At 42.9% G+C, this 12,315-nt stretch overlaps 1 protein-coding gene across 1 annotated transcript in view; it reads left to right on the top strand.

Moving 5' to 3' along the window:
- The window catches only part of mtnr1c (melatonin receptor 1C), a 111,641-nt gene extending 102,687 nt beyond the window's left edge, over positions 1-8,954 (top strand). Inside the window, exon 2 of the mRNA XM_055644026.1 lies at positions 5,155-8,954. Coding sequence (XP_055500001.1) covers positions 5,155-6,017 — 863 coding nt within the window. The 3' untranslated portion in view covers positions 6,018-8,954. The remainder of the gene's footprint in view (positions 1-5,154) is intronic.
- Positions 8,955-12,315: the final 3,361 nt, after the last annotated feature.

Raw genomic sequence — 12,315 nt, 5'->3', positions numbered from 1 at the left:
GACAATAAACTAAACTGAACTGAACTGAACTGAAGTGATAGGTGGATACATGTAAGAAGGGGGTTTTGATTGCGTAAACGGACAAAGGCTAGTTATTAAAGTAACTCAAAAGGGTGTTAGATAAGGAAAAGAGGAGTGAAATGTAAAGCCAGAGGGAGTGATATCCATAGACGGGGACAGGGAAGAAGAGGGTAGTGGTGAGAAAGAGGATGGGATAATGGGAAAAATGGGTGTGCACTGGTTTGGGATGGGCACAGAATAGAGAGAGCGGTGGGGGTGGTATTACTTAAAATTAGAGAATTCAAAGTTGATACCGTTGGGCTGTAAGCTACCCAAGCGCAATATGAGGTGCTGTTCCTCTAGTTTGCATGTGGCCTCTCTCTGGCAATGGAGGGTTACTGATTGAAACAAAAATGATCTACTCATTGAGATGCAGCAGGGTGACGCAGCATAGGGTTATTGCCTTACAGCACCAGGGACCCGGGTTTGATCTTGACTACGGTTGCTGTCCAGGCGTTCCAGTTTCTTCCCTCATTCTAAAGACATGCAGGTTTGTGGGCGACTTGGCTTTGGTAAAATTGTCCCGAGAGTATAGGATACAACTAAGGAACCGGTGATTGCTGGCCGGCGTGGACTGGGCCAAAGGGCCTGTTTCTGTGCTGTATCTCTAAACTAAACTAAACTAATCTTTAGGATAGAGATGTAAAAGGTGAAAAAAGATTGGGGATTGAATAAAATCAAATTACAATTAATTGACAAATTTCCATTGTGAGGTATAAATACTAATGTAGATTGGTCAACTGATGGGCCATTTCTCAATTCATATTATGATTCACTAATCACTTTACTTGCAAAGATAGTGAAAGTTATTGCCGAGTTAAAATTAAATTTCATTTCTCATTTTCTATCAACTAGGCTTTATTTATTGTCACTTTGTTTCTACTGGGGATGAAATATTACACTGGAGTTTAATTTTCTCACCAGAATTTATCTTTAGTTGCAGTAAGTTATCATGCGATGAAGATCAGTGTATTTAGGAGGAAAGCATTATTGAATATTATTCTTCTGTTTTCATTTCAATAGTTCTTCATTCTGAAATTTGACTGAATTTTATTCAAATTGCGGCAAAACGTAAAGACAAAAGGGATTATCACACTCATCACTGAATAATTTATTCTGCTAATAGAAACACTGTATTGGGACTAGATCGACTGAAAGTATTAATCACAGGTTGGGATCCGGTACTGCCAATTTTGCATCAAATATCCACGCTTTGGTATTAATGGAAGGTGCAAACTCTCATTATAGCTAGTAACCTCTAATGCAAGTAGCATTCTGACAAGCCTCTTCTGCTCCCTCTCCAAAGCCTCCACATCCTCCTTGTAATGGGGCGACCAGAACTGTAGACAAGACTCTTGATGCAGCCTAGCCAAAGTCCTATAAAATTGCACCATGAATTCCTGACTCTTACATTCAATGAATGAATGAATTAATAAGTTTATTGGCCAAGTATGTACACATACAAGGAATTTGCCTTGGTGCTCAGCTCGCAAGTAACAGTCACGGTGGCACAGCGGTAGAGTTGCTGCCTTACAGCAAAATGCAGCGCCAGAGACCCGGGTTCGATCCCGACTACAGGTGCTGTCTGTATGGAGTTTGTACGTTCTCCCTGTGATCTGTGTGGGTTTTTCCGAGAACTTCGGTTTCCTCCCACACTCCAAAGACGTACAGGTTTGTTAATTGGCTTGATTAAAAAAAGGTTAAATTGTCCAAGTTTTCGATATGCAGAGTACTGCCCTGCCGACTCCAAAATTCAGAAGGTTCAGAACAGCACGACATGCAGTAACAATTAAAAATGACACATAAAACATTAAAGCATTAATAATAAAACATTACAATTTAAGCATGTGAATGAAATAAAATACCAGAGCAAAATGATGCTACAGACTTTTGGTTATTGAGTAGAGCAACTACTCGTGGAAAAAAATCTGCTTTTATGTCTGGCTGTGGCGGCTTTGACAGTCCGGAGTCGCCTTCCAGAGGGAAGTGATTCAAAGAGTTTGTGGCCAGGGTGAGAGGGGTTAGAGATGATCTTCCCCGCTCACTTCCTGGACCTTGCAGTGTACAGTTCATCAATGGGGGGAATGTTGCAACCAACAACCTTCTCAGCTGATTGGACGATTCGCTGCAGCCTCCGGGTGTCATGCTTGGTGGCTGAGCTAAACCAGACCATGATGGAGAAGGTGAGGACAGATGGAGGAGGTGAGGACAGATGGAGAAGGTGAGGGCAGCCCCAACTGATGAAGGCAAGTATACCAGATGCCTTCTTTAATACTCTACTTGTGTTGCTAATTTAAAGGATTTGGGTCCCTTTTGCATCCCATATGCTTTCTTTGTAGAGTATTGAGCTTCACACTGCGGTACATTATTGACTATTGATATTCGAAGGTGTTCTCAGCAGGTTACATACTTGATAATGAAAGTTGAGTAACATTTGCTCGAAATGTGACAATTAAGTACCATTGAACCATTCATCCATTGGAGGATAACGGAGGAGTTATCATGGTACCTGTACTTCATTCTCACATGTGCCTAGGTGCAGTGAAATTACTTCTTTGCATGCAGTTCAGTAAAAATCATACTAAATATATAGAAACATAGAAACATAGAAAATAGGTGCAGGAGTAAGCCATTCGGCCCTTCGAGCCTGCACCGCAGGTTGAGCAGACTAGGACCTTATTCTTTGGAGTGCAGGAGGATGACGGGTGATCATGAGGTGTACATGATCATGAGAGGAATAGATAGGGTTAATTTACCCATAGTAGGGGAATTGAGAACAGGAGGATATACCTTTAAGGTGAGGTGAGAAAGATTTAACCCGAGGGTAATTGTTTCATACAAAGGCTAGTGGGTGTATAGAACAAGCTGCCGGAGGAGGTAGGGATAAGGCAGGTACCATTAAATGCAGACCGATGGGACTACTGTAGATGGGGCATGTTGGTTTGCATGGGCTAGTTGGGCCAAAGGGCCTGTTTCCACACTGTATCACAGTCACACAATCACAATAATACTTTATTAACCAAGTATGTTTTGCAACAAACGAGGAATTTCATTTGCCAAGTCAGTCATACAAATAAAAAGCAACGGAACACACAAAACACATTTTAACATAAACATCCACCACGGTGACTCCTCCACATTCCTCACTGTGATGAGAGGCGAAGAAAAGTTCAATCTCTTCCCTTTGTTCTGCCACGGTCGGGGGCCTCGAGCCCTCTGTTGGCGGGATGATCGTGACTCCCGTAGCCGGCTGCGGGCCCTCCGCGTCGAGGCGATCATCTCCTGCATCGGGGGTTTGTCAGCTCCCCCACGCCGGACGATCAAACCCCTTCATCAGGGCTGACTCTAAAACTCTATAATCTCCTGTTTAATTACAATTTTACCTGCCAAACTATGATTTTAGTTTACTCAAACTAGACCTCCTCTCATCCCACTGGAACTGGTCCTCCTACAATTGGCTTTTTAATTTATACCTTCAGATGATCTATCTTGTTTTCCAAGGTTATTTTAGATTTTACAGTATCACGGTCACTGTTTTCAGAAGTCGTGGGGACCCAGAGTTGTGCATCACCGGAAAGGGCATTTCTGCCCATCACATCCATACTGACCTTATTAGCCATCGTAATCCCTTCACTAATATTAGTTCCCTCTGTATGATCATATTGTAGAAGTATATCCAGCAGTGCAAGCTTCCTTGTTGAGCCAAAATTGAACTTGTTAAGAAAGTTCTTGTGGATATGCTTCGGAAACTAATTCCTCATTTGTGTCCCTTATGTTATTGCCATAAGGGTCCATATTTAGATACTTGAAATCATTCTTTGTCATATCATGGGTTTTGTTTATCATTATAATTTTTGTAGAAATATCGTTATTTTCCTCCTTCTAACAGTTGGCCTGAGTTGCAGGTATCATCTGGTGTCTGTGACAATAAATGCATTTCATCAACAGATTCTCATATCATTCAATAGAAGTAAATGAATGTTCTATTAAACATTTCACCTGTAGAGAAAAATATTGGTGCAGCAGTGTGTCTATAAATATTGCTTCCATCAATGTCCTCATGACTCTTTGAGTGTGACATCTGGCAGTCATTTTTATTGTTCCATTTGTGGACCAGCATAACTGACAATGTCAGCATTTATGTCCACGTCTAGTTATTCTTCAGGAAATGGCGGTCTAATGCTGCAGGTGAGGAGCAAACCAATTTAGTGCCAGGAGACAGCAGAGAGTTTGGAAACTTCTGCTGCCCATGGAGCTGCAAGGATCGAAATGATGATTATTGTGGAAGGAGTGTTGCCACATTTGTGCAATTCAAGCAATTCCATGAATTCATTGAAACAAAGAACTGCAGATGCTAGTTTACACCAAACATAGACACAAGTGCTGGAGTAACTCACTCAGCAGGTCAGGCAGCATCACTGGAGAAAAAGGATGGGTGATATTTCGGGTCAGGACCATTCTTCAGACCCATTTCCAGAGATGCTGCCTGCCCGCTGAGTTACTCCAGCACTTTGTGTCTATCCATGAATTCGCACCTTTGTACTTTGAGAACATAGACTGATTTAAGAAAGTGACCCATTACGATAGTTCTAAAAACACACAAAAGCAAAATTAACTAGAATGTCAGAATCCTTTTGTCTCTGGACTGACCCAGCTGATGGAAGCACCCTGTCCCTCAGTATTTAAACGCAGCAAAGCCTATTAACGTTTACTATCTTTACACATTCTTGGATGGAGAATGATATACAGTTACAGTAGTTGCTGACTTACAGAGACCCAGGTTCGATCCTGACTGTGGGTGCTGTCTGCATGGAGTTTGCACGTTCTCCCTGTGATCGTGTGGGTTTTCTCCGGTGCTCCGGCTTCCTCCCACACTCCAAATATGTGCAGGATTGTAGGTTAATTGGCTTCTGTAAATTTTTCCTATATGGGATAGTGCTAGTGTACGGGGCGATTGTTGGCTGGCGTGGACTAGTTGGGCTGAAGGACCTGTTTCCATACTGTATCTCTAAACTCAACTCAACTAAACTAAACTGATGAATGAATAGGATGACTTATTTTGTTTCTATAAATTGCCCGTTTTTTTCTTTGCAGGCAACATCTTTGTCGTTAGCCTTTCAGTAGCTGACTTGGTTGTGGCAATTTATCCTTACCCACTGATTTTATTTGCCATCTTCCAACATGGATGGACTCTGGGCGATATTCACTGCCAGGTTAGTGGATTTGTGATGGGTTTAAGTGTAATTGGATCCGTTTTCAACATTACAGCAATCGCGATCAACAGGTATTGTTACATCTGCCACAGCTTCAAGTATGATAAACTCTTCAGCTACAAGAACACTATCTGCTACCTGTGTCTGACCTGGATCTTAACTGTTGTTGCCATCATACCAAATTTTTTTGTGGGCTCCTTGCAATACGATCCTCGTGTATTCTCGTGCACATTCACCCAAACAGTAAGCTCTTATTATACAATCATAGTGGTGGTTGTTCACTTCCTTGTCCCTATCAGCGTGGTATCCTACTGCTATCTGAGAATCTGGGTCTTGGTCATCCAGGTAAAGCGGCGAGTTAGACCCGATGAGCCAAAGTTGAAGCCCAGCGACTTCAGAAACTTCCTCACCATGTTTGTGGTCTTCGTGTTGTTCGCAGTTTGCTGGGGGCCTCTGAACTTTATCGGCTTGGCGGTAGCCATCAACCCCCCGGCCGTTGCGCCCAAGATCCCCGAATGGTTGTTCATCATGAGCTACTTCATGGCATACTTCAACAGTTGCCTCAACGCTGTCATCTATGGACTTCTCAATCAGAACTTCAGGAACGAATACAAGAGGATACTGATGTCACTGTGGTCTCCAAGACTGTTCTTCACTGACCTGTCAAAGATTGGGACGGAGGCTATGAAGAGCAAGCCTTCCGCGGCACCAACCAACAACAATGTGGCAGAAGTAAATGTGTAAGATAACATTCGCAATATTGTCTGCTCACTTTGATTTATATTGTCATTGTGCCTTGCATATTTTGCTTCATCTATTACAGCAATATCATTTACTTTACTTACCATATTACTGTAATTTCAAATGTTCCAAATGTTAATTGCACATGAGCAATAATTGGAAATGCTTCTGTAAAAATGTTTGGCTAAATGTACATTATTCACAGCATATTTGCACGATGGGTTATGGACTGTTCTTCATGGATGATACCACCAATTTTTCTTGTGTGTCCTCAAGAGTGCTTTTTATGGGAAAGAAATAACTGTCACAATTCTATCTGGTTTTATTTTTTTCTCAAATGCACAAAAATGCCAAACCTCGAACATGTTTTCTGTTCAAAACCCCAAACTAGTCTAAATCCAACATGTTTGCCTCTCCAAATCCAGTTAAACATATCAGCTATAGTATAGCCATTTTTTAAATGTCAATTTAAAGGAGATTTTTAACAGTCTGGATAAATGGGACATATATTTTTGGAATTAGTATATGGAATGCTAATGAGGAATACAGCTAACTATCCTGAAGTGGCCCATAGAAATTTCCTTCCATATAAATAAGGGTAAAATCCATGTCCTATATTGAGGGCTAAAGTGCTTCTGCATTGGGATATTTTGACTATAAGATAGATAGACCTAATAAGGGGAAGTTTTTAAGAAGAGGGTGTTGCTGAGTTGGAACTCGCCGTCTGTTAGTGTGATGGAAAAGTCAACTAGAGTCATAGGCATACAGAGTGGAAACAGGCCTTTTGGCCCAACTTGTCCACGCTGACTAACATGCCCCTTCTGCACTAGTCCCACCTGCCTGCATTTGCCCCACAGTCCACTAAACCTGTCCTATCCATGTACCCATCTAAATGCTTCTTAAACTTTGCGATAGTACCTGCTCAAATAACTCCTCCGGCAGCTCGTTCCATACACCCACCTGTAAAAAAGCCACTCCTTAGATTTCAATCAAATCTTCTCCCCCTCACCTTAAAAGTTTAGAAAGTGCATTGGATAAGATACAGGACTATGGGACATGGGGAGGGGGGTTGGTTTGTAAAGAGCTAACATAGACTCGATGGACTGAATGGCCTTCCTCTTTGTCAAAGCAATTTTAATCCGATGATTTTCAATGATTATCTATTGGGAGCAACATTCCTCTTTTTAAATGGAACAGGACACTTCAGGCTATTCTTTGGAAATAACTGTCTTGTTTGTGGAAATAAGGATTGCTGCAAAGATTCTGACTGACAATGTTAGAGGCTATTTCACAATATGAATATGCAACATTGCTTAAACATACCCCTACCCCCATCCTCCATTCCCACCACGACATCTGAAATTCTGCTCCCAGAAACATTACAATCATTCTCTCAAATACTGTTCATCTTTCAGGTCTTCAGAAGTGGGAATCGTTAAAGATAAAACAAGCTTTAATAGGCAGAGAAAGAGGGAAGGAGGGGAAAGAGCAAAAGGGAAAGTTGATTGAAAGATACAGCATGGAAACAGGACCTTCGGCCCACTGAGTGAGTGCATGTTGACCATTGATCATCCGTTCATACTAGTTTCATGTCATCCCACTTTCACACCCACTCCCTGCACAGACAGGGCAATTTTAAAGAGGTTAGATAACGTGCAAATCCGCATATCGTTGGGATGTGGGAGGAAACCGGAGCACCCAGAGGAAACAGGCGTTCACAGTGAAAATGTGCAAACTCCGTACAGACAGCATCTGGGGCCAGGATCAAACCCAGATCTCTCTCGCTGGGAGGCAGTGGCTCTACCAGCTGTATCACTGTGTTGCCCTGTAGTCTGTGAAGTTAACATGCAGGTAGATCAAGTAATTAGGAAGGAAACCAGCCTTTATCTTTGACCTTTATCGCAAGAGGATTTGAATATATCTTCTTGAGATATCTTGCTACAATTATATAAGGTTCTGGTGAGATTGTGGCTGTAAATCTGAAATTATACAGTAAAGGTCTGGTCTCCCTATTTAAGATGGATGGAGGGAAAACAGTGATAGTTTTCTACTATGGCTGAGGTTCATTGTTTCAGAATTCAGGACCAAATAAAAAAAATTGCAACTACAGAAACTATAGTAAATCACCCCAATTTACAGAGGTGCATCGCAAGGCAGTGCAGAGGTGCATGGTGTAATGGTGGCGCAGTGGTAGAGTTGCTGCCTTACATCGCCAGAGACCCAAGTTCGATTTTGACTATGGTGTTGTCTGTACAGAGTTTGTACATTCTCCCTGTGACTGTGTGGGTTTCTTTGAAGTGCTCCGATCTGCTCCCACATTCCAAAGATGCGCGGGTCTGTAGGTTAAGTGGCTCCTGTAAATTGTCCCTTGTGTGTAGGATGCAGAAGTGAGATAACATAGAATTAGTTTCCGGGTGATCGTAGTCGACATGCATTCTGTGGGCCAAAGGGCCTGTTTCCATGCTGTTTCTCAAAACATTTCCCTCCACATTACTTATCATTGCACACAAAATATATCTGCTTATCAACAAACCCCCTCAACTATGTCGACCTGTTATCTGCCATGCTCTATCCAGCCTCTCGACTTCTCCAGCTTCCTTCTCCCCCCCACTCTCAGTCTGAAGAAGGGTCTCGACCCGTAGCATCACCTATCCATGTTCTCCAGAGATGCTGCCTGACCTGCTGAATTATTCCCACACTTTGTGTCCTTTTGTGTATGAACCAGCATCTGCAATGCTGTTTCTATATGGAACAGTACAGCATGGAAACAGGTCCCTTGGTGCATGATGTCTATGCCGAACACAATGTCATATTAAACTACTTCCTTTTGTCTGCATATGATCCATGTTCTTCCTTTCCCTACCTATCAAACCACCCCCCTCGCCCATATTCATTTATTACTTGCCACATTTTGTCCTGCCCCTCCTCAATTCCAACTTTCTTCCCCCCCTCACCCCACTCCTCTCCCACAGCCAAAATCAGTCTGAAGAAGCTTCCCAACCTTGAACGTCACCGATGCATGTTCGCCGGGGATGCTGCCTGACCTGCTGAGTTACTCAAGCACTTTGTATCTTTATTTTGAAATAAATAAAAATTGGGCAGTATTTTTGTTTCTGTGTGGCTTTGATGTAAGGATATTGTGGCTCTTTTCAAAATAGAGCTCTGTTTTAAGTTATGAATTAACATTGAATTTATACGTGGATAACCGACTCTTCCAAATTAAATGCCATAAACCTGCATAGGTTAACAAATGCTTTTAAAATGAGAAATTGCATGACGGTAAGGGAAGGTGATATTGGTTGATGCCTTGGACTTCCTCAAAGCACCAGTCAGATTTCCTTCACCCTTCTCTGTTCTATGTTCACGAGAGGCCAATATACACATCCTAGATTCCTGAGTGCTTTGTACAGTAAGTAAGAGCAGAGATCCAAGTTATTGTGTCTTCCTACAGTAGGGTGGCACAGTGTTGCTGCCTTACAACGTCAGAGACTCAGGTTTGATCCATGGGTGCTGTCTGTACGGGGTTTGTACATTCTCCCTGTGTCCGCTTGGGTTTTCTTCAAATGCTCCGGCTTCCACCAACACTCCAAAAAGGTACAGGTTCGTCGGTTAGTTGGCTTTGATAAATTATAAAATCATCCCTAGTGTGTGTATGTTAGTGTATAGGGTGATCACTGGTTAGTGGGTACATAGTTTGCCTGCTGTATCCCTAAAGTCTAAAGCCAAAAGACTTAAAGCTCACTCTGTTTTCATCCGATGTTCTTTCCCTGGGCTGGATTAGATGTGAGTTGGGAGCCTCGGGTTGGAATAGATGGAAGCTATCAAAGCCGATACAAACAAAATAGGTATTATTGTATAAACATTCCTCTAATCCCTATCCCAAACCAGCTTGAAGAGTGCGCCTGAGTCTCTGGCGATGTAAGTTAGCAACACCGTTGTAGGAAGATACAGTAACCACCTAGTGGAAGAAGTATCTACTGAAAGTGGAATTCAGCCATAGCTTGGGATTGAATGATCCTCTGAAGGAGGAGGGTGGTGAGGAGGAAGGAGGAGGATAAATCATGGGGCAAATCATTGGAGCATCAAGGTGGCACAGCTCACGTTGGAGGCAAGAGGTCAGCAGTTCTTGACTGAACGCCCTTGGGCGTTACCTTTAATCCGCTGACCACTTTAATCCAGTTCATGGAGCCTCTGACATGTAGGGAGCAGCCCATGGTATTCTGGCCTGTCAAAAAAGGGCCATTGAGTCTAATCCCACTCCCAACCTCTTGATTTTCATCCAAGCTTCATCATTCTCCAAGGTCTTTTGTAAAATGGGATGGAGGTTTCTGCCTGGAGCACCTTAATGGGGGGGGGGGGGGAGACAAACTCAGCAGATCAGGCAGTGTCCGTGGAGCAAAATGGAGAGATGACGTTCCAGACTGTAACGCTCTTCAGCCTGATGCTGTCTGACCAACTGAGTTCCTCCAGCAATTTATTTTCTGCTCAAGGTTCGCTATCTGCAGTCTTTTCCACTGGATGTTTCCACTGGTGGGAGAGGCTAGGACCAGAGGCCATAGCCTCAGATTAAAAGGACATACCTTTACAAAGGGGATGTGGGGGAATTCTGTTAGTCCGAGGGTGGTGAATCTGTGGAATTTTTTTCTGCAGAAGGCTGTGAAGGCCACGTCAGTTGATATTTTCAGGCGGAGATTGATAGATCCTTGTGTAGGAAGGAACTGCAGATGCTAGTTTTAACCAAAGATTGACACAAAAAGCTGGAGTAACTGTGTGTTAGACAGCATCTCTCGAGAAAAGGAATGGGTGACGTTTCGGGCCGAGACCCTTCTTGATTAGGGTTTTGGGAAGAAGGCAGGAGAATGCGGAAAGATGGATCAGCCATGAATGAATGGCGGAGTAGACTTGATGGGCCAAACGGCCTAATTCTGCTACTATCATTTATGAACTAATGACCATGAACTTTTAAGTCTCAATTTCACTGGGAGAAGGTTCCAGTTTTGGCTGAGATCTCCCTGTCACTTTTCTGACTGCAATGGAGCACCAAGCCCTGAGCATCAAACTACCATAATCTCAAGCTGGAGTAACAGCCAGGCTGTGAATGATCTCCTTCCTTGGCCAAGACTATATCTGGCTTCATCAAAGTTCACACCTACTCCCATTGATTTCTACACTCAGATTGTAAAATACCAAAATCGTTCATAATTGCAGTATTTATTCCCTCAATATTTAATCTAAGCTTGTGTTTACAGAAATGATTTCAGTCTGAAGCAGGAACTGCATTAATGCCATGATGAATGATCATGACCACAGAAGCATGTAGAATTTTTTAGAAACATTATTAAACATCAAAGAGACCAATGCCCGTTAATTTTTCTCGCCTTACAGTAAGTGTTTGCTCGATTTATTGGCTTTCAATTTTCATTTTCAAAATAAGTATCTGTTAAAACATTGTCAGGAGAACAAACCATGTTTCTATTTGATGCAATGCAATCCAGTTAAATATGGACCGTCAAAAACAAGTACATCTTTAACTCTGCCAAGTGTATCAAGGAGTCTAATGAAATGAACTTTGATGCTAAACGACATGAATAAATTAAAAGCTCGCTCAGCGATATGTTTTAAGGACATTCTCAAAGGTGGGAGAGAGAAGAAGGGGAAACGGAGGGAAAATTAAGGCCTCCCAGCGGAAGAGAACATCGCCAGTTGTCAGATGATTCAGGCAGCGGCAGAGTTGTTGCTTTACAGCGCCAGGGACTCGGGTTCAATCCTGACCGCGGGTGCTATCTGTACGGTGTTTGTACGTTCTCCCTGTGACCTGCGTGGGTTATCTCCGGGTATTCTGGTTTCCACCCTCACTGCAAAGATGCATAAGGTTTGTAGGTTAATTGGCTTTGGTAAAATTGTAAATTGTCGCTTGTGTGTAGAACAGGGCTAATGTATGGGGATCACTGGTCGGCGCAGACTTGGTGGGCCGAAGGGTTTGTTTCCTTGCTGTATCTCTAAACTAAACTAAACCCGGAGATATCCCACGCGGTCACAGGGAGAACATACAAACTCAATACAGACAGCACCCGTTGTCAGGAACTGGGGTCTCTAGCGCTGTAAGGCATCAACTCTACTGCTGCACCACTGTGCCACCCCTAGTGCTTAACTGCTTTCCAATAAAGTTACAGTTGCTGGAGGTTGCAGGTGGTTGCTGGAGGTTGCAGCTAGTGGAAGGTAAGACATCCCACTACCTGCAACCTCCGGCAACCACCTTCAACTAGCATCGCAACCGGCTTCAACAAAAAAATTACCGATT

The sequence above is a fragment of the Leucoraja erinacea genome, chromosome 12 (assembly GCF_028641065.1).
Source record: "Leucoraja erinacea ecotype New England chromosome 12, Leri_hhj_1, whole genome shotgun sequence".
In the NCBI taxonomy this organism is placed as follows: Eukaryota; Metazoa; Chordata; class Chondrichthyes; order Rajiformes; family Rajidae; genus Leucoraja; species Leucoraja erinaceus.
Note: the sequence above shows the minus strand (reverse complement) of the source record. Positions and strands in the feature narration are given on the sequence as shown.